Source organism: Nylanderia fulva, unplaced genomic scaffold, assembly GCF_048542155.1.
Source record: "Nylanderia fulva isolate GAGA-0341 unplaced genomic scaffold, ASM4854215v1 Scaffold32, whole genome shotgun sequence".
In the NCBI taxonomy this organism is placed as follows: domain Eukaryota; kingdom Metazoa; phylum Arthropoda; class Insecta; order Hymenoptera; family Formicidae; genus Nylanderia; species Nylanderia fulva.
The window spans coordinates 1,394,209-1,416,824 of NW_028190390.1; the positions used below are offsets into that span (position 1 = coordinate 1,394,209).

Sequence of the window (22,616 nt, forward strand, 5' to 3'; positions counted from 1 at the left end):
AAAAAATTGGAAGTAAAAATTTTGGAATTTAATTTTATTATTTTAGAAATTTTTTTGGGAAAATTTTTTCTTCAAAATTTTTTTTTTTTCATAATTTTTAAAAAAAAAAAATTTTAAAAAAGTTTGGGGGTTTTAAATTTTATATTTTTTTTTAACAATTATTTTAAATTTTTTAAAAAAATTTTAAAAAAAAATTATTTTTATTAAAAAAAAAAGGAATTAAAAAAATGAAAAATTTTAAATGGGGAAAATTTTTTTTTTATTTTTTAACAATATATTAAATAATTATTTATTAAAATTTAAAAAAAAATTTTGTAAAAAAAAAAGAAAAAAAAAAAAAAATTTAAAAACCCCAAAAAAAAAAAAAAAATTAAAAAAAAAGGAAAAAACAAATAAAAATTTTAAAAAAAATTAGGGGAAATTTTAAGGAAAATTTTCTTTTTTTAAAAAATTTTTCAAATTTTTTAAAAAAAATGAATTTTATAAGAAATTTTATGAGTAAATTTAAAAAATTTTAATGAAAAAGTAAAAAATTTTTTTTTATCAAAATTGTTTAAATTTTTAAAAAATTTTTATTAAAGAGGGAAAAAAATTTTTTATAAAGCTAACTGGGGAAAAGTAAAGAAAATTAAGAAATTTTCCCATGAAAAGTAATTTGTTTATGAAGAAAAAATTTTTTCAAAATAAATTTTAAAAAAATTAATTTGGGTTTTTTAAAAATAGGTTTATAAAAATTTTAAATTCATAATTTCAAAATTTTTTTAAAAAAAAAAAAAATTGATTTAATTTTTAAAACATTTTTTTTTTTGTAAAAAAAATTTAATTTTTTTTATTTTTTTAAAAAAATTTAAAATTTTTAATTTAGAAAGTATTGCCGCTACAATAATTGCAAGAATGTCATTCCAAATAAACCAGTATATTTAATGATTCATTTAAAACAAGTTCATGACATTGAAATACCTTCGGATATCAAACCAACAGGGTAATTATTTAATATTATATTTTTTCTCATTAATTATTAATAAATAATTTTTAGAGTATAATAAGTAGAATTGTGTATAACTAATATAATCATAAAATATATTTGAAATATATTTATCATAAATAATATAAGTATTCAAGTCTAATACTGTCGAGTACTGTATATTTAAGAACTCTTATAATCAGTAATATGTGACAATTTAAATATAAGCATGAATTTTGAAAAAATATAAAAAGTAAAAACTAAGAAATATAGAATTTTTGTATTTTAATTCTTTTTATGTTGATAAATGACGAAAATATCAAATTCACATTTGCGAGACGTTTGAATAATAAAAGTGTTTTATCAATAATATAACAGTTTGTGTTAAATAATTATACACCACAATTTGTACACATGATTTAAACAAAATTTTATAGTATTAATTCAGCAATTTTTATTCTTTACTCTTTATTATACAGATTATGGTGTGGTACTGTAAATATCAAAGAATGGATATGGTATTATTTTTATTTTACAAAAGTTGAAAGTGTAAAATGTAATATTTGTGGTACATGTTTTCCTGTTAAAATAAATACCAACAATATAACAGCCCACATAAATTGCAAGCATAAAGAGTTTCATCCAAAACCTATTTTGATGAAAGATGTACTGAAAAAAAGGTTTTTTTCTATAGAAGACAATCAAATAAAATGCATTTATAAATGTAAATATTCTTCTCCTATTTGTCGTCATATTTCTATTCATTCGAACGTGGAACTGCAACAACATTTACTCAATAATCATGAAATCAATCACGCTAAAACCAATGATCTTTTCAACTGGTTAATGTTGTATCGTTATGTATTATCTTTCGAAACATCAAAATGCACAATTTGCGAGAACATGTTTCAACAAAAGATTATTTTAATGACCATGAGGCATTTTCTAAAAGAACATCGAATCGAATTTCTGTGTTATCTAATATCGAAGAAGTAAGAAAAAAATGTACTATATTTATTTAATATTATCTTATCTTTTTTAAATTATTTATAAATAATATTATTTTTAAAAATTATAAATAATTTTTTACGTACGAGAATTGTATGTAATTATAATCGTAAAAATTAATATATTTAACATGTGTTTTTCACAAGTATTGAAGATATTCGAGTCAGCTTAACTAATATTATATTAAAATATGGTAATACAAATAGAAAACGCTGATAAATTCAAAATATTACTATTTAATCTTGTATTTGCATATATCTTTGTGAATATAGATATAAATATATATTACAATAAATATAATGTATAAAAGCATGAATTAAAAGAAGTATAGAATTTAAATATTTAACGTGTATTTGTCATAAGTATCATCAATATGCGAGTCAATTTAATTACATTATATCATTTAATATATCAGAATACAATAAAATATGTTATATTTAGTATCCACATGGGTAATGTGTTAGTGACAATTAGGATAAGTATAACTTATGATAGTGATGAGTATGAAATTCAAATAATCGTAAAAAAATTTTGTTGTGTTTGCATTTTATTCGATTATGTCGATCGGTTTTGAGATATGTTAGAATAATAAAAGTGTTTTATTAATTATAATGATTAGTCTTTAATATAAATGTATACAATATTAGAAATATTTTATCAGTTCTCGAAATAAATAAATAAATTATATACATACATAATTAATAAATATATGCATTGAGTGCACATGATTCACTTTTAAGACTTTATAATAATAATAAATTTATATATAATAAATATTTAAAAATTATCAATTTTATTTTTTATTCCGTACAGATTATTAGATGAATTGGAGATTTTAAATTCTGATAACGATACCAAAGATGTTGCTCTACCAGGAAGCAGCAGTCAGCAGACAGATCAGAGTATTAACCAAAGTTCTTCCAAAATCACATCAAGGTAAAGGAACCAATAGAATCAGAATGACTATATTTCTTGTTTCATTTGTTTGTCTATATACTTTTATGTACATGTATTATAAGTACAATAGATATAACGAGTATAATTGCAAAGAGTAGAATTGTATATACGTATATAAATTTGTTATTTACTATATTTAATACTCTTGTAATTTGTGACAATTTAGATATGTATATGTGAATTGTGAATAAATATAGGAATTAAATAATCTGGTAGAAATGTTTGTGTTTGGACATTTTAATAATTATATGATTGCATATGTTTCAAAACTTTATAATATAGTTTAATTAGACAATTTCTATTATTTTCCGTGCAGGTTGTCAGATATTAAGGAGGTTATAAATAATGATACAGAAAGTGTTGGTACATCAGTAATGAGCAGCTATCAACAGATATTAAATCGGGAAAAAATGTTAGTGTTTGGACATTTATATAATTATATAATGGCACATACTTCAAAACTTTATAATAAAGATTAATTCAGAAATTTTAATTTTTGTCCACGCAGGTTACCAGATATTTCAGAGATTAAAAATTCTGATAATGACACAGAAGGTGTTGGTACATCAACAATAAGCAGCTATCAACAGCCAACTCAGGAATTAAATAATCAGAAAGAAATGTTAGTGTTTGGACATTTTAATAATAATATAATTGCACATGTTTCAAAACTTTATAATATAGATTAATTTAAAAAAATTTTATTATTTTTCGTGGAGGTGTTTTCAATTTAAATTTTGAATATTTCAGACAATAAAACATAATTTTTGTTAGGTATATATCAAAGTACGATAATACAAATTTTTTAATTTTACTGTGTTCAATATTCTTGTAATCGATAAGTTGTAAATTTAGATAAGTGTCTCTTGTAAATAATTATACGAATTAAATATATATCGAATTTATGAGAATATGGAATTCAAGTTTTTTTTAGAGATGTTTTAATAAAAATGTTTTATTATTAAATAACAGTTTATATTTATATAATTATACATTGTGCACATTACTCAACCAGGACATTTATAATGTTGACATATTTAACAAATTTTATATTTTATTTTGTACAGATCATCAAGTTTGTATAACTGTTCGTATTATGACCAAATCACCAACAGTGATGTCCAAATTATTTTCCTTCAGGAGTTTGAAGATGCCAATTAAAATTAAAGTTGCCTCTGATTACGATATTGACGATGTAATAAAATATGAAAATGAAAAAATTGAATGTGTATTAAATTTTATTTTTTAGATAATTGAATGTGCATTAAATTAAAACAATTGGTAATGAATTTGACGATGTTTAATGAAAGGTTTCATTTGTAGTAGAATTCTGAATTTTTTGACAAATATGTGGTTGTTCTAACTTCTATTTTTGAAAAATTTTTTAAATATTTTTTTACATAAATAAAGTATTATTAAAATATAATTAAGTACTAGTAAAATAATATTAAGTATTAAACTTTATGGATCGGTGAAAAATTAATTTTTTTTATATTTAAAATTTTTCAAAAATAAAAATTTTACATTTTACCAAACTATATCGGTAGCCATTACGCTTATTATCTATATCCTTTATTATTTTTGTAGAAAAAAAATAATTTTTACGCACATATATTGTTAATTAATTTGCAGATATATTGCATATATATATATATATATATATATATATATATATATATAACTTTTCTACTCACAAACAAACAACTAAAGATTAAAATAATAATTATAAATATTTTGTATATTATATATAAGTATTTTGTGCTTTCTGGGACTTTTATATATAAATAATAAAAATATATTATCTTATCTATAACTGCCATGCATCTTAGATTAATTAAAAAAGTATTATTTATCTTCAAAAGTATATATAAATATTAATAAATATTTATGATAAATATTTATGATAAATATTTATTAAATATTAAAATAATAATTATAAATATTTTGTATATAATATGTAAACATTTTGTACTTTCTGGGATTTTTATGTATAAATAATTAAAATATATTGTATTATCTATAACTGCATTTTAGATTAATTAAAAAAGTATTATTTATCTTTTACTAAATTATCTAGAATAATATTCAGATAATTTGGTTTAGAGTAATTAAGCAATAAAACTTTAAACGGTAAGTGATAAACCTTTTACAATTTACGTTTTCATAACTGTTGATATTAGTGGTTTTAAAAATAATATTATCTACGTATTTCGCTACATATACATATAATTTTATTTTATCAAAGATAAATTATCTTATTTTCATTTCATATTTTTATTTAGCTATATCTAATTTCAAAATCACATAAGTATCTCATATTTTTATTTAGCTATATATAATTTCAAAATCATATAAGTAACAACTATGTCAACAGTTTTAGTCAACTATTAATATTAACATACATATATTAGAATATTAACATATTTAAACGATATTAAGTTTTTACGTTTTTAATTTGTTGATGATTGATACATAATTATATTATATTTTAAAAGTAATATAAAATTAATGCAATTTATTTTAAATAAAAAATATATAGACTTATTAAGCAAATACGATAATATATAAATATATACATGGAATAATAAATATTTTTCATTTGCCATATATAGTATATCTTTTTAACTAATGCAACATACATGAAAATTTATTATAATTTATTACATTATTATTTGATAAATTCCGCATTTTATCCTCTTTTATTTTTTATTAATTTGATAATTTACTTTAATCATTTTATCCTCTGCACTTTATCCTCTTTTATTTTTTATTAATTCGATAATTTACTTTAATCATATGTTTACCGAACTAATCTTTGCTAACTTAAAAAGTAGAAGTTGGAAACATTCGCATTTATTGTAATAATATTTGCGATTGTATAATTTTATTCTCGCTTTTTAATGTATGTAGAATTATCGGCACTGGATTACAAATACCGTAACTTATTAAAATACAAATTTGTCTCTGTATATAAACATTCACATTTATACAACAAATTATATACGCGTTTTTTCACGACCTTTCCTTTTTCTTCTGCCTAATATCTTCTATATATTTCGTTATAATATTTCCGTTTTATACTTTTGTTAGTAGCGCACGATTTCTGATACAAAGCAGGTATCATGTCAAGCTTAGAAGATTCTTGGGTTTCGTATTATTACACAATAGAAAAAAACGTCGCAAAATGCGATATTTGTTACGCAGATTTTCGTGAAAATTGGCAATACACATTGGATCTAGATAAACACCTAACAAGTTATCATGAAGTTGAAGAAAATAAAGCAAAAAGTATCTGCGAATGGCTGAATAAATTTTTTATCAAAAATTATATCAATGCGATCTATTGTTGCTGCAAGTATTGCCATAATGACATTCCGTCTAAACCAGTATATTTAATAATCCATTTAAAACAAGTGCATGAAATTGAAATACCTTCGAATATCAAACCAGCAGGGTAATTATTTAATATTATTTTTTTCTAATGAATTATTAATAAATAATTTTTAGAGTATAATAAGTAGAATTGTGTATAACTAATATAATCATAAAATATATTTGAAATATATTTATCATAAATAATATAAGTATTCGAGTCTAGTACTGTCGTGTACTGTATAATTAAAAACTCTTATAATCAGTAATATGTGACAATTTAAATATAAGCATGAATTTTGAAAAAATATAAAAAGTAAAAACTAAGAAATATAGAATTTTTGTATTTTAATTCTTTTTATGTTGATAAATGACGAAAATATCAAATTCACATTTGCAAGACGTTTGAATAATAAAAGTGTTTTATCAATAATAACAGTTTGTGTTAAATAATTGTACACTACAATTTGTACATATGATTTAAACAAAGTTTTATAGTATTAATTCAGCAATTTTTATTCTTTACTCTTTATTATACAGATTATGGTGTGGTACTGCAAATAACGAAGAATGGATATGGTATTATTTTTATTTTACAAATATTGAAAGTGTAAAATGTAATATTTGTGGTACATGTTTTCCTGTTAAAATAAATATCAGAAATATGACAGCCCACATAAATTGCAAGCATAAAGAGTTTCATCAAACACCTATTATGATGAAAGATGTACGGAAAAAAAGGTTTTTTTCTATAGAAGACAATCAAATGAAATGCATTTATAAATGTAATTATTCTTCTCCTATTTGTCGTCATATTTCTATTCATTCGAACGTGGAACTGCAACAACATTTACTTAATAATCATGAAATTAATCACGCTAAAACCAATGATCTTTTCAACTGGTTAATGTTGTATCGTTATGTATTATCTTTTGAAACATCAAAATGCACAATTTGCAAGAACATGTCACGACAAAAGACTAGTTTAATGACAATGATGCATTTTCTAAAAGAACATCGAATCGAATTTCTGTGTCATCTAATATCGAAGAAGTAAGAAAAAAATGTATTATATTTATGTAATATTGTCTTATCTTTTTTAAATTATTTATAAATAATATTACTTTTAAAAATTATAAATAATTTTTTACGTACGAGAATTGTATGTAATTATAATCGTAAAAATTAATATATTTAACATGTGTTTTTCACAAGTATTGAAGATATTCGAGTCAGCTTAACTAATATTATATTAAAATATGGTAATACAAATAGAAAACGCTGATAAATTCAAAATATTACTATTTAATCTTGTATTTGCATATATCTTTGTGAATATAATTATAAATATATATTACAATAAAAATAATGTATAAAAGCATGAATTAAAAAAAGTATAGAATTTAAATATTTAACATGTATTTGTCATAAGTATCATCAATATGCGAGTCAGTTTAATTAAATTATATCATTTAATATATCAGAATACAATAAAATATGTTATACTTAGTGTCTACATGGGTAATGTGTTAGTGACATTTAGGATAAGTATAACTTATGATAGTGGTGAGTATGAAATTTGAATAATTGTGAAAAAATTTTGTTGTGTTTGCATTCTATTCGATTATGTCGATCAGTTTTGAGATATGTTAGAATAATAAAAGGGTTTTATTAATAATAATGATTAGTCTTTAATATAAATAAATACAATATTAGGAATATTTTATCAGCTCTCAAAATAAATAAATATTGATTCACTTTTAAGACTTTATAATGATAATAAATTTATATATAATAATTATTTATAAATCATCAATTTTATTTTTTATTTTGTACAGATTATTAGGTAAATTGGAGATTTTAAATTCTGATAACGATACCGAAGATGTTGCTCTACCAGGAAGCAGCAGTCAGCAGCCAGATCAGAGTATTAACGAAAGTTCTTCCAAAATCACACCAAGGTAAAAGAACCAATAGAATTAGAATTACTATATAAGAGTTTTAACAAGGCTCTGTAATATAAATATAAATTTATCGTATAAGACGGGCAACAAGAGCCAAATCGCGGATGACAATGCGTTATCCTAACGAAACTAAATAATTTTTCGTTAGAAATAAATACCGGTGCACAAGGCACCAAATTTTTACTTGGACACGGCCAAGATTTTAAATATGAATTGTCATCCGCGATTTGGCTCTTGTTGCCCGTCTTATACGTTAAATTTATAGAATTACTATATTTTTTGTTTCATTTATTTGTCTATATACTTTTATGTACATGTATTATAAGTACAATAGATATAACGAATAGAATTGCAAAGGGTAGAATTGTATATACGTATATAAATTTGTTATTTACTATATTTAATACTCTTGTAATTTGTGACAATTTAGATATGTATAAGAATTGTGAATAAATATAGGAATTAAATAATCTGGTAGAAATGTTTGTGTTTGGACGTTTTAATAATTATATAATTGCATATGTTTCAAAACTTTATAATATAGTTTAATTAGACAATTTCTATTATTTTCCGTGCAGGTTGTCAGATATTAAGGAGGTTATAAATAATGATACAGAAAGTGTTGGTACATCAGCAATGAGCAGCTATCAACAGATATTAAATCTGGAAATAATGTTAGTGTTTAAACATTTAAATATATTTGCATGTGTCTTAAAATTTTATAATATAAATTAATTCAGAAATTTTTATTTTTGTCCACGCAGGTTACCAGATATTTTAGAGATTAAAACTTCTGATAATGACATAGAAGGTGTTGGTACATCAACAATAAGCAGCTATCAACAGCCAACCCAGGAATTATATAATCAGGAAGAAATGTTAGTGTTTGGATATTTTAATAATTATATATTTGCATAAGCTTTAAAACTTTATAATATAGATTAATTTAAAAAATTTTATTATTTTCCGTGGAGGTGTTTTCAATTTAAATTTTGAATATTCATAATAATAAAACAACTTTTGTTAGGTATATATCAAAGTACGATAATACAAATTTTTTAATTTTACTGTGTTCAATATTCTTGTAATCGATAAGTTGTAAATTTAGATAAGTGTCATTTGTGAATAATTATACGAATTAAATATATATGAATTTATGAGAATATTGAAAATTCAAGTTTTTTTTAGAGATGTTTTAATAAAAATGTTTTATTATTAAATAACAGTTTATATTTGTATAATTATACATTGTGCACATTACTCAACCAGGACATTTATAATGTTGACAAATTTCACAATTTATATATTTTATTCTGTGCAGATCAAGTATAAATGACTGTTCGAATTATGACCAAATCACCAACAGTGATGTCCAGATTACTTTTCTTCATGAGTTTGGAGATGTTGATTCTTATTACGATAATGACGATATACTTAATATAATATGAAAATGAAAAAATTGAATGTGTATTAATATAAAATAATTGGTAATGCATTTGACGAGGTTCGGTGACAAATTTCATTTGTAATAAAATTCTGAATTTCTGAGAAATATATGTGTTTGTTCTAACTTCCATTTTTAAAAAATCTTTTTAATATTTTTTTACATAAATAAAGTATTAATAAAATATCATTAAGTACTAATAAAATAATATTAAGTATTAAATTTTACGAATCGGTGAAAAATTAATTTTTATGCCTATATGTTATCGATTAATTTGCTGTTATATTATATATATATATATATATATATATATATATATATATATATATATAACTTTTATACTTACAATAAGCAACTAAAATGAAATTTAATATATATTTTAGAAATAGATGTAATTAAAATATTTTTATTTGGAATCAACGAGATATAGGAGCCGAATGCGTATATGTGTGCGTTTGTTAATAAATTAATTTTTCGTTACAACTAGATAATCGGGCACAGGGCACGAATTTTGTTTGGTATACTGTCAAGACATATTTAGGTAAAGTATATTAATTCGAGATTAGTTAATTGCTGTATTCCCATCTGACTTACCAGCAGAAAAAAATTTATGTTATGTAACTGTTTCTGCGTGTCAATTTAATCTTTATTTTAACAATATTAGCCAACAAGCCGCGCGTTTTGCGTTCTTCTCTGATATCAATTCTATTGTTTATTTTACAACTGTCAAATTGTTAATCTTTGTAATGACAGTTGCCTGATGCTATGATTATAATTTTATTTATGTATAAAATATTGAATTAAAAATATTGAATATTGAATTGAATTAAATTTATGTACAGAATAGAAATTTGACGAATTAAAATAATGTTCATAGTAGAACTTACTTAATTTTGATTCACCGAATTCATATTACAAACATAGTAAAAATTAACCGAATTTCCATTATAATATAAATTTATCGAATTTCCATTCTGTACATAATTTTAATTTGCCGAATTTTTATTGTATATATTGTACACTGAAAAAGAAATTTGTTAACTTGATTAAATCTTTCAACTAAATATTATTTTTGTAATTGAACATATAACAATATTTAAAATTAATTTAACATATTAAATCTAAGAAAATATGTATATTTGACTTAAATACCAATAATATATGCTCAATTTGCAAAATAGTAATTTAGTCGAAAGTTTTAGTCAAGTTAAAAATTTTTTTTAGTGTGTTCTCAGTAAGTATAAATTATAGAGGAAAAAAAGTGTGAAAAGTTAAACCGAGAATGCAAAATGTGCTTAAGTGACGTAAGAAAATTTGCTCCTTAGTAGTAAACGAGATAACTTGTGTAAATGAATGTACACAGAGAGAATTTTCTTTCAAAATTTACTTAGAAAATCATGATAAATCTGGGACAATATAGTATTAGAAGAATTTTATAAAAGTTGCTTTTATTAATATTTACCACAATGAAAAAATATCAATATCTACATAATAAGATATATAATATTTTCGATTGAATTTACTAAGTACATAATAAAATTTTATTATGTACATAATAAAATTTATTATGTACATAATAAAATTTATTATGTACATATTAATGTTTTTTATTGTGATAAATATTGAATCAGAAAAACTTTTATAAAATTGTACCAATGCCATATTGTTCCATGATTATCATGATGTTTAGGATAAATTCTAAGACAAAATTCTTCTTGTGTAATTGTATATATTATAGGTGTAACTAATAAAGTATGAAAGAAATTATATATATATATTTTTATAAAAATTAAATTATATAAAACACATTAGGAATGAAGAACATATAACATTATGCCATCTTTCTTCTGAATAATACAGAAAATATATTTATTTTAAATTATAATAGTACAATTATGAGAGATTATATATCAGCTTGCAATTTAATGTTAATTAATAGATATACACATTTAAAAGAAGATAGTCACAAATAATAATATGAAGCCTTATAGTGATATTAAACAAGCTGCGTATTTTAATTTACTCTCTTCTTACTTTTTATATCTGTAATAATTATCATTATATATCGCAAGCTGTATATTTTGCATTATATAATTGATTGTAGCAGATATAACTGCATTACTATATAAATAACATAATAAATTAAAATTGTATAAATCAATATTAATTATATTAGAATATTCAAATATTAATTATAGGTGAATATATATATTAATTTTAATAGAATATACAGTTTGTGCTTTTATACGCGGACAGAAAATATATTTATTTTACATTATAATAGTATTAGATTATGGTATTAAATTATAGTAGTATAACACTAACAAGGTATTATATTTTGTTAGTTATATCATTTACATTTTATATTTTTATCTTACTATATTCTTATCAATTTTAACTGCAAAATTGATATATGTATTTCATATATTACAAACAATATATTCTAGTATAACTATAATATATACATATATAGTGTATCATTGCTCGACTTGAAAAATCCGGAAATATTGGCCAAGAAAAACCAGACCGGTATTTCTTTCTATATAACAGCTTAAATTCTCGGCGCATTAGTTTTCCGGATTTAGATGAAAAATAAGCTAATTATTTACAAGCGTTGCTTCGAATCGAATAGGAATGGTCAGTTATTCTAACATTTTTTTTTTTTATACACGATACCCGTTTATAATTTTATGCGAACATATATATATATATGATTTTAAGATATTTGATAAACTATTATTTATGTAATATTACCATAAATCATAGAGGTAATATTTTTTTTTTTTTCGATACTAATTATACTCTCTGGCAATATAAGAATTGAACGTATTAAATAAGTAATTAATGGGCTAAAATAGCGCATTTTTCCATAAGTTTTACAACATGATGTTTGGAATTGCGAAGTATTTATATATTTTTTACATTACATTATATATTTTCTTCATATACATGTAAAAACAAACGGATAACTTACGCGCTAAAAAATTATTAAATATCTGGTTTAATGCTACTCTATCTCAAAAACAAATTTTTAAACTTATTAGTACATGTTATAAGACAAACATATAATTATCGAATCGAATGATAAAGAATTCCTTGCCTCCGTCGTGCCGAATTATAGAGAGGTACGTTTCGCCCGTACTCGAATTTCTCGTCACCAAAGAAATGCCATATCCAGAAAACATGATCATCGCCGTCTTTACCGTATCCTACTGTAATAGATATCAAACTTGAATATAGTTGAAGAGGGATGCGTCGAACATGATTTGAAAAAGATTTCAACTGATATTAAACAGACTGGGTTTCATATTTTTATTTAAAATTTTTAATATGCTGTTATACTTTGCATTTGTTATTTCTCGACTTTTCGTGTAAAAATTTTGACACTTCTAATTTATATATAATTAATTTATTTTTTTTTTATAAAATAAGATATTTGGAAAAATTTTATTTATAATTATAAGTGTTTTTTCAGCTATTATAAATAAAATCTTCATATTGATGTTTAAATGTAATAGAAATATTAGATTTAATTATAACAAAATCACATACCAATATTTTAAAAGAAACTATCGAGTTAAAAACATTATTCGATTAAAATTAAATTACGTTGCTTCCACATAAAATGTGGACTCATTAAAAATCGAAAATAATTAAACAATTTTTTTATAAATTTTATTTATATATATATATATATATATATATACGTATTTATTTTTTCAAAATATTAAAACATACTAAAGAAAAAAAATTGGTGAATTTGACTAAACCTTTCAACTAAATTACTATTTTCTTAATCGAACGTATATTAGTATTTAAGTCAAATATATGTTTTGTTAGATTTAATATGAATTATATTTAATTTAAATATTTTTATTTGTTCAATTAACAAAATAAAATTTAGTTGAAAGGTTTAGTCAAGTTAACAATTTTTTTTCAGTACACACATACGTCTTACAAACTTAAAAAAATTTAGCAATATATTTTCCAAAATTCATTCTCCAAAAGATATAGACAAAAAATTGACGTACTCAGCTGTTCGTGCGTAGCGTTGAATTTCAAGAAGTATAGCTGCTCCTCGAATAGTGGCAGCTCATCGACGATTCGATCGAAGCTGGCGAGTACCGCGGCGATTGTCGAGGACGTGTCTTGATTTTGCCATTTCCAATGCACCACCAACTCGCCGCTTAACTTGTTCCATGCGAAATTGTGCAAGCGAAATCCCTCGTCTTTAACGTGCACATTGGCTACCATTGCCGTCTTGTTGATGTCCCATAACGACAATTCGTTCTGGCAGTCACCTATGCAAAGTGTACCAGACACCTGCGGATGCCAGGCGATCGCCTGACAAGAAGAGGAGAGAGTACAAATATTTTATAAAATTAAAAATTGTAAATAATCAATCTCTCTACACGAAACAAAAATCAACTGCTTTAGCTAAATTATACACGAAGAGAATTTTCTCTTAGGATTTACCCTGAAAATCATGTGGTATTGCAAGAATTTTACAAGAATTTCTTTGATTAATATTTATTACAATAAAAAATATGTACATAGTAAAATTCATGGAATATATTTTATATTTTATTGTGGTAGATAGTACTTTTTTATTGTGGTAAATATATTAATCAGAGTTCTTCTAAAATTCTTCCAATACCATATTGTCCATAATTACCATGAAATAAATGTATTAATTAAATATGATAAATTTGTGAATGAGGTAGAAATTTTCATATTTATTTTTTAATCAATATATTACTTAATTATTTATTAAATTTAATAAATATTTAAAGAAACATATTATTGATTAAAAAATAAAGGAATTAAATAAATATGATAAATTAGTGAATGAGGTAGAAATTTTCATCTTTATTTTTTAATCAATATATTACTTAATTATTTATTAAATTTAATAAATATTTAAAGAAACATATTATTGATTAAAAAATAAATGAAAAAAAATGGTAAAAATTTAATCGACCAAAAAATAAATAAATTAAATAAATATGAACAACAAATGAATGAATTAGATAAATATTTTCAGGGTAAATTCTAAGAGAAAATTCTCCCTGTGTAGCTAAATAATTTTAGCAACTTTTCTATATTACAACCTGAATTTTAGTTATTATGCCTAAATTTTATAGCTATGATAATATTTTTAGATATAGTTTGATGGAGAATGCTATAGCTAAAAAATATTAGTTATCAAATATCGACTACAATTAGGCATGATAACTAAATTTCATGTTTAATATAGAGACGCAGCTAAAATTTAGTTATAATAGCTAATTTTTTTCTCCGTGTATGATTGATGAAACGAAAAATTGAAGCATAGATTGAATCGATGAATCGCTATTGTACGATTCGTTATTGGAAGAATTATTTTTATTAATCCATAAATAATTATAATTATTCAATCTTTGTTTATTATGAAAAATGATAGGTTTGTAAGATAAGAATTCTGAGATATTCGATGCTACAGTCTTGCAATATATTAAGAAAGAGTTGCGAAAGATTGATTTAAAGTATATACACTATTATATATTTCTTGTAAAAAATAATTTTTTATAGTGCATTTTATATTTCTCGATTTTTCATATAAAAATGTTAAAATTCTGTTATATTTAAGTCTATAATATTTATATTACATATAGATATTAACGTGTATTTTGTTTATATCAGAGCCGAAAAGCATATTTTGCTGTCAACGAAAATTTGATGTCTTATGTCGATTCCAACAAAATTTCACCAAGTATTGTATTGTTATAAAAATGTAAATATATTAATTATATATAAATTAGAATTATTAAAATTTTTATACACGAAGAATCGAGAATTAGCAAACGCTTACTATATCAGCATATTAAAAAATAAAAGATCTCGAAAACAATTGATCTATCTATCTACCTGTGCGTTTGTAGTGTTAAATTCGATTTGAAAAAAAGGGGTTAATTCCGGCCAGATAAACACTTCGACGGTTTTGTCCTGTGCGGCTGATACAAGATACTTGAAATTTGGCGAAAATTTCAGGTTCGAGATACGATCCGTGTGTTTGACTGTGGTGGTCACCAACTTGCCCGAATCAGATGTATGTATTGATATTGAGCCCCCACATCCACTACAAGGAAGAGAAAGATTATTTTTTATTTATTTATATTTTTTTAATATTTTATTTTATTTTGTATTATTTTTTATACTTTAATTAGAGTTGTTATTTATTTTAATGTAGCTTTTTTAATTATATGTATTCAGGACTTGATCTTATCCGATCAAATTTATTATTTTAATTATTTAATCATGTAAAATATAGCATTGCACATCAGTGAAATATTCAGTTTAAAAAAACTTATACAAGAAATATTTAAAAAAAGATACTTGTATTAATCTTCTATTAATATAATGTATAATATATAAATATATAATGTAATGTTATATATAAATATAATATTATTATATTATATATAATAATATATAATATAATATTATATATTAATAATAATATATATAATAATATATAAATAAAAGAAATATTTAAATTCTTGACGAAGAAATCTTGTTTTTTTTGTTTTTATCACATCTTAAAAGTAAAGAAATAATATTTATATAATTCTGAATTGTAATATTAGAGTAATATTATAGTGTTTCATATGTATGGTACTCTTCCAAAATATAGCAATGAAAATAAATAGAGAAAGCTCTAAGATATACACTTTGCAATTATATGTACGATTTATTATTAATTTTTCAAAAATCTTACTGCAATAATCAAGTATTTTATCAGTGATAGTTTCACTGATTCAGTTTAAAAGATTAAAATCGATACTTACGTAACAATGTGGGAATCGCCAAGAGACCAGCAGATGCAACGAATCCTGCATTCGTTAGTTGTATTAAAGTGCTTTGTTAATATACATTTACAAGAAATCACCCACATAGACTTTTTCGTCTCTAAATTGTACATTATGATCTTCGAATTTGTGCAGACCGCCAATTTACTACCTAAAATGACACGATTCGCTTTAGGAAAATTTTATGTCTTATGTTGATTCCAACAAAATTTCATCAAGTATTTTATTGTTATAAAAATGTAAATACATATATTTATTATATAAATCAGGATTATTAAAATTAACTATTGACACACTAAAAAACTAAATCGGTCAACTAATTATTATTAATTTGTTAATTGAACATATATATAACTAGTTATATTAGATTCAATATGTTATATATTTAATTTAAATATTTCTATATTTAATTAACAAAATAATAATTAGTTGATTAATTTAGTTAAATTTACAACTTATTATGATAAATATTTAATTAGAGAAACTTTTATAAACTTTTTCCAATACCATATTGTCCTACGATTACCATGATTTTCAGGATAAATTCTAAGAGAAAATTCTCTCCGTGAAGTTAATAAATGTATTCATTTTTAATTGTAAGATTAAACAGACCGTATTTATATAACGTGGGCAAAATAGGATACATATTTGTATAAATTTTTTCCTTTAAAATGATGTGTGCAATCATATTTTATATTGATCATTTTCTCCTAAAACACGTTTTTCAGTACCGAATTATTCAAGACAGGTGTGATAATTTTTTTTACTGGTATATTTTACCGTCGTTGCTCCATTTCACTTCTCTGGGACGAATCTCTTCCCGCCAACTCGTCAACACAGAACCACTATCATCATATACCGCCACAGAACTTCGATTGCCTATGCTGATTATGTTGTTGCAGCTCCAATCAACCAGATTGGCGACATTGTTACCTTCGATTATACAAGAGATACTATTGGAATTAATAGTATCATAGTTGAAAAATTTGTGTTAAATTTAACAGGTATTATATGTCTCAAATGGTCCACAGAAATTTTTGTGTTAATTTAACATCATATCGATATATGTTAAATGAAGACATAAATATTATAATGATAAGAATATTAGATCGGCTCTTTATAAATATTATGTTAATATTTTAACACAAAATTAATACAAAACTTCAAGTAATTTAAAATAAATTTTGTGTAAAATTAACATAATTTTAATGTAAAAATTAACTAGAAATATATTAATTTTAGATTATTAAATCATATATTAATCATCCTTACTTACATTAAATCATAAAATAATAAATCAACATTTTTTCTGTAAATTTTAACAGATAAATCTTGTCTTTTTTCAGTTGTTCTAATAATTTAACATTTATAAGTTCAATTGACACAACAGCAATATATTAAATTAACAGATAAATATGTTAAATATTTAACGCACAAATTGTAACGGGGACCATTTTGAACAAGAAAAGACATTTTTCTACTGTGCAAACTACTTTGCCAGGTCGACCTATATAGAACAAATTGATATCGCGATAAATCGTACCCTCCGGAGCGACGGAATCGGGTATGCTCAACAGTTTCGCGTCTTTGATCATGGTTTTCTTCCGTGGCTTGCACTTCCAGATTCCCTCCTCTTTGTATCCCGCACCTTGTATCCATCCTGCATACTGCGGCTTTTGCGATTGCTGTATCGTCGAATTACTATAGTGCAGAATCCTGTTTTGATTCAGACCTAAGTCGCGGATAGACATATCCATTTGTATAAACATACATAAATACTTCAATTCACGCTTAGAATGGGGGAAATTTCTTTAGAACTTTGAAGAATTTCAGAAGAATACTTTTTTTTTACAACTACACCTTTTTCATTTAGAAAATAAAATGGAAAACATTTATTTAGCTTTATATGTATACAGGGCAAAATTATCGGACAGTCTATTAATGGGGAGATTTCTAAGGTTATTTGGAGACGATTTTTCCTCAGCAAAAATGTTGAGGATGGTCATTATTTTTTGCTATTGTGTGTTTTTGTAACTAAGCCTTAATATTACACTAAAGTAAATTCTACTTGAAATTAACTGAAAAATTTGGTTTATATGATTTTATTTTTACAAGGCTTAGCTTGCTAAAAAACTTTATTTTCAATCGCTTATAACTGGAAAATTATTGGCGTCATTTTTGCTGAGAAAAAATCGTCTCCAAATAATCTGAGAAATCCGCATTATATATTTATTTATTATAAATCAAAGTATATTTGTAATTTGATCAATACTAGCTATAAATTTGTTTATTTCTTCCAACGTTTCGACTATCAGGTTTTGGTCCTTTTCAAGTAAAGCTGTAATAATACAATGTTTAAATATAGAATAATGATTTACAATTACGGTTTGGAATAATACAACAATAAGTAAGGCGTACATTACAAGGTATCGTTATAGTTTTACTTGAAAAGGACCAAAACCTGATGGGCGAAACGTTGTAAGAAATAAACAAAATAGCTAGTATTTGTCGAATTACAAATATACTCTCTAAATTTCTTGTAGTGAAAACTGAACAATCTCATTCCAAAAGAGTGGAATTTTACTTCAAAAGAGTGAGATTTCACTCTTTTGGAGTAAAATTCCACTTTTGGAATGAGATTGTTCAGTTTTCACTCCAAGAAATTTAGAGAGTACCTTGATTTATTAATTTACTAGCGATTATAAAATTATTAATTATTATTTATTTGTTATAATTGAAAAATTACCCGGTGTGACACCCTGTTTTAGCATTATTGCGTGGAAGGCTTTGCGTTCATGCCTAACCGGCAGCCAATCGAGCTGAAGAGAGTGGAAAAGAAGTGTGATTACACAATTGGAGCTGACATATTTTTGGAGATGAGAAATATTTCTTGTGTACCTGTTTGTGAACCTCTAATGTGCTTTGCTCCATCTTGTTGAAGTTTCTGCTTAACAAGTAGTGAGCCGCTTCGAAATTGTAGCCACGACGACATGGTATGAATCTGTCCCCCGAATAGATTTGTCTCGGCTTGAAGTTACACGCTCTGATTTTCCCATCGTTTAACGAATTCGAAAAGTTTTGCGTCTTACGTTCCTCGGAATTCTCCGTAAGAGCTGCATGAAAGATAGGCGCCAGATACCACTTCCGTTGAGAATCCTGCGATGGAAATTTACGCAAACGTTAGACATATAATTCTCTTTTAATCCGACGGGACGCGAAAAGTGCGAGATACAGCGTGAATATCATTTTTGTTCATTTATCGATCAAAAACGAAGAGATTTGGAAGGAAAAATTAAATAGGGATCTTGTAGGTCGATACTAAAAATTGAAAAAAAAGAATTTTGTTTTTCAACTAAATTACTATTTTATTAATTGAACATATAGTGTTTAAGTCAAATATATGTTCTGTTAGATTTAATTAATATATTACATTTAATTTAAATATTTTTATGTTTAATTAACAAAATAATATTTAGTTGAAAGATTTAGTTAACAATTTTTTTTTCAATGCAGAGTGAAAGAATCAGTTGTTGTCTAGATTTTTCATCATCTAGGAAAAGATAACGAATTTTTCGAATTTAATATCTGTATGCTTTGATCGATTGTATAATGATTGTTTAAACATTTCAACTCTGACGTGATTTTTACGGTGAAAAATTTATTTCCATACGGTGAATCAGCTCTGAGCGCTAATATTCATATTTAATTAATTAATGATCTAATAATTTAATTATATAATAATATATAAAATATTCATATTTAATTAATTAATAATCCAATAATTTAATCATATAATAATATATAAAATATTCATATTTAATTAATTAATAATTCTATAATTCTATTATATTATATATACATATATATATATATATATATATATATTGTATATATATATATATAATATATTGAATGTGTACATACATATTCTCGAATGAGATCAATGAGAGAGAAAAAATGCTCGAAAGCATCGTCACCGGATCCGATCAAGTTTCCCATCTTCGGTTCGCGAGTCGCAAATGCAGTTTCCGCAATCTCCTGCGACGCAGACGGCTGGGCTGCGCTGCTTTTTAACAGGAAGGAGAAAGGATTCGGCCGGAGCACCCCAGACATAAAATCCCAAAATTTTCTACGTCTGTGCGGAGGGTGCTGCTGGATAATTTCTGCTAGCGGCATTATGCACGAAGGGGTAATACCTTATACCGACCATTGTACCCCCTGCGAACATCTGGCTGTCCGGGTTAGTGATGGATGGGACAAGTTACCGAACCTGATTCCCGTAGCTGGACCAATCTCACGTATATGCGAGCACTCGAAAAATGCTCCTGTGCGCTCGCGCGTGCGTTTATATATGCTTGCGTGTCTTATAAAATTTTAATTTATAAGATTAAACGAGCTTATGAGATATCGCACACCTGCGCTGTCGCGCAGCGTGAAATTTACCCAGTCTAGAGAAATAAAAAAGAATTATTCTATATCTGCTCTCTCGCGAAGAAATAATATTTTATTTCTATACAGTTTTTACTGTCGCGATGTTATATATTATGGTTTAACAGGTTTTATTCCCTTCTTGATTTATAATATTATATACATGTTTGCGAGAATCTCTTGAAAGGAGATCAAAAATTTTAAGTACAATATAATATACGTCAGTACAAATATAAAGAAATATATATATATATATATATATATACTTGATATTTGATTAAAAAATTTAAATAATGATAGAATAAATGAAATAAAATTAAAAGTAAAATAAAAAATGCAATCTAAATATTTGATCTCTCGATTTGTTCAACGAAGAAATGCGAGAAATTAAAATCCAAGTGTGTTGTTTTTTCCTGAATGTTTTGAGAATAGAGAGGTAGTTCTCTGGAAGAGCTGGGATTACCCGGATTTGCGATTTGATATCGATTGATATTTGAGAGCTCCATGGAAGACGCAAGCGCGCGAGATGCGATGCGGCAATAATCTGAATATCGCTCTGGACCCAAGCGACTTCGGAAGCTGCGACGAGCTCCCTTCCACTTTCGACACCCGTTACGAGCGAAGGTATTAGATCCTATGTTAGACACGCGATTGGCTCCCGTCGGATGCGAAGAGGTTGGGCCAGATGGACCATCAGGGGGCACATGATGCGATTGGCAGCAGAAATAGCTACAGAAGAAGGGGACAAACGGGTTAGCGAATCCACAGCTTCACTATAAACGAATTATTACGCCTATTTCATCGGTTCCCTTAATTATGCAGACTTGTTTCACTCGGAAAACTGTTAATTCATTAATTAACTCCCGTCTCGAGCTGATTCGTGAGATAAATTAACAGGATCATCGCCAAATCGGTTCAAATGTCATCAGGCTACGATTTTTGTCGAGAAGAAAAAAAAACATTGTTTTTATTCTTCCGTCAGAATCGCCGACGAAAAATTCACCCTAAATCAATTAGTGATAATCCATATTAGTAGAAGGGGATTTAGGAGTTTTTCCAAATAGGCTTTAAATAGGTTCACCAGGTTTAGGATTTTTCTAAATAGGCTCTTGTCAATTTTATTTAATTATTTTACTAGTTACATGAAAAAAAGAGAAATCTCTCAATTATTCCAGACTGTGAATTATTTTACACATATAGTATTCTTAATAGAAGATCATATTGAGATTCGAGATTTATTTTAAATTCTATTAAGCAATCAACACAACTTATGTGAAGGACTAATTTCAATTAAATTCATGATAAAAAAGTGCATTATATACAGCCATGGATAAAAAAAATACTCTTTATCTCCCAAATTGACAAATCTCGCGCTTGGTTACGTCACGCAATTTTCCCGGACGTGTTGATCTTGAGGGCGCGAAACGCGCTCGAGATCAGGTGGAGAAGATCTTGGGAGGGAGCAGGACGCAGAATGCGCGACGTAGGACATAGGTCGCTGCAGGGGGTGGAAGGGGACGGAGGGTGAGTCCTCGCGGAGAGCAAAGCGTCGTACCTATATCCTTCCTTCGCAGCAGCAGCAGCAGCGGCGAAGTGACCGAACTGGTCCTGAGACACGGCACGGGGGAGCC

At 24.9% G+C, this 22,616-nt stretch overlaps 3 protein-coding genes across 4 annotated transcripts in view; 2 read left to right on the forward strand and 1 right to left on the reverse strand.

The window, feature by feature from the left end:
- The first annotated feature begins 873 nt into the window (after window positions 1–873).
- LOC114939411 (uncharacterized) lies at window positions 874–4,291 on the forward strand. The gene is made up of 6 exons (XM_029313708.2): window positions 874–982; window positions 1,444–1,956; window positions 2,786–2,908; window positions 3,246–3,341; window positions 3,438–3,551; window positions 3,997–4,291. The coding sequence occupies exons 1-6, from the start codon at window positions 924–926 to the stop codon at window positions 4,088–4,090; spliced, it is 999 nt and encodes a 332-aa protein (XP_029169541.2). The 5' UTR covers window positions 874–923; the 3' UTR covers window positions 4,091–4,291.
- A 1,741-nt stretch (window positions 4,292–6,032) lies between these two features.
- LOC114939410 (uncharacterized) lies at window positions 6,033–9,817 on the forward strand. The gene is made up of 6 exons (XM_029313706.2): window positions 6,033–6,383; window positions 6,842–7,354; window positions 8,140–8,262; window positions 8,844–8,939; window positions 9,030–9,143; window positions 9,587–9,817. The coding sequence occupies exons 1-6, from the start codon at window positions 6,052–6,054 to the stop codon at window positions 9,711–9,713; spliced, it is 1,305 nt and encodes a 434-aa protein (XP_029169539.2). The 5' UTR covers window positions 6,033–6,051; the 3' UTR covers window positions 9,714–9,817.
- A 1,863-nt stretch (window positions 9,818–11,680) lies between these two features.
- Window positions 11,681–22,616, reverse strand: part of LOC114939384 (uncharacterized) — a 55,666-nt gene continuing 44,730 nt past the window's right edge. For both annotated transcript variants that reach the window (XM_029313675.2, XM_029313676.2), the window contains exons 3-10: window positions 19,456–19,713; window positions 19,304–19,376; window positions 18,101–18,289; window positions 17,338–17,490; window positions 16,537–16,708; window positions 15,617–15,827; window positions 13,741–14,053; window positions 11,681–12,921 (exon numbers count right to left, since the gene is read on the reverse strand). In XM_029313675.2, the coding sequence (XP_029169508.1) occupies window positions 12,779–12,921; window positions 13,741–14,053; window positions 15,617–15,827; window positions 16,537–16,708; window positions 17,338–17,490; window positions 18,101–18,289; window positions 19,304–19,376; window positions 19,456–19,713 (1,512 nt within the window). In that variant the 3' untranslated portion in view covers window positions 11,681–12,778. The remainder of the gene's footprint in view (window positions 12,922–13,740; window positions 14,054–15,616; window positions 15,828–16,536; window positions 16,709–17,337; window positions 17,491–18,100; window positions 18,290–19,303; window positions 19,377–19,455; window positions 19,714–22,616) is intronic.

Bases quoted from the DNA above. Each gene is read 5' to 3' on its own strand.
- LOC114939411 (XM_029313708.2), top strand. From the start codon at position 924: ATGATTCATTTAAAACAAGTTCATGACATTGAAATACCTTCGGATATC. The intron at 1,957-2,785 runs GTAAGAAAAAAA...TATTCCGTACAG, and splicing joins TGTTATCTAATATCGAAGAA to ATTATTAGATGAATTGGAGA. The intron at 3,552-3,996 runs GTTAGTGTTTGG...TATTTTGTACAG, and splicing joins TTAAATAATCAGAAAGAAAT to ATCATCAAGTTTGTATAACT.
- LOC114939410 (XM_029313706.2), top strand. From the start codon at position 6,052: ATGTCAAGCTTAGAAGATTCTTGGGTTTCGTATTATTACACAATAGAA. The intron at 7,355-8,139 runs GTAAGAAAAAAA...TATTTTGTACAG, and splicing joins TGTCATCTAATATCGAAGAA to ATTATTAGGTAAATTGGAGA. The intron at 8,263-8,843 runs GTAAAAGAACCA...TTTTCCGTGCAG, and splicing joins TCTTCCAAAATCACACCAAG to GTTGTCAGATATTAAGGAGG.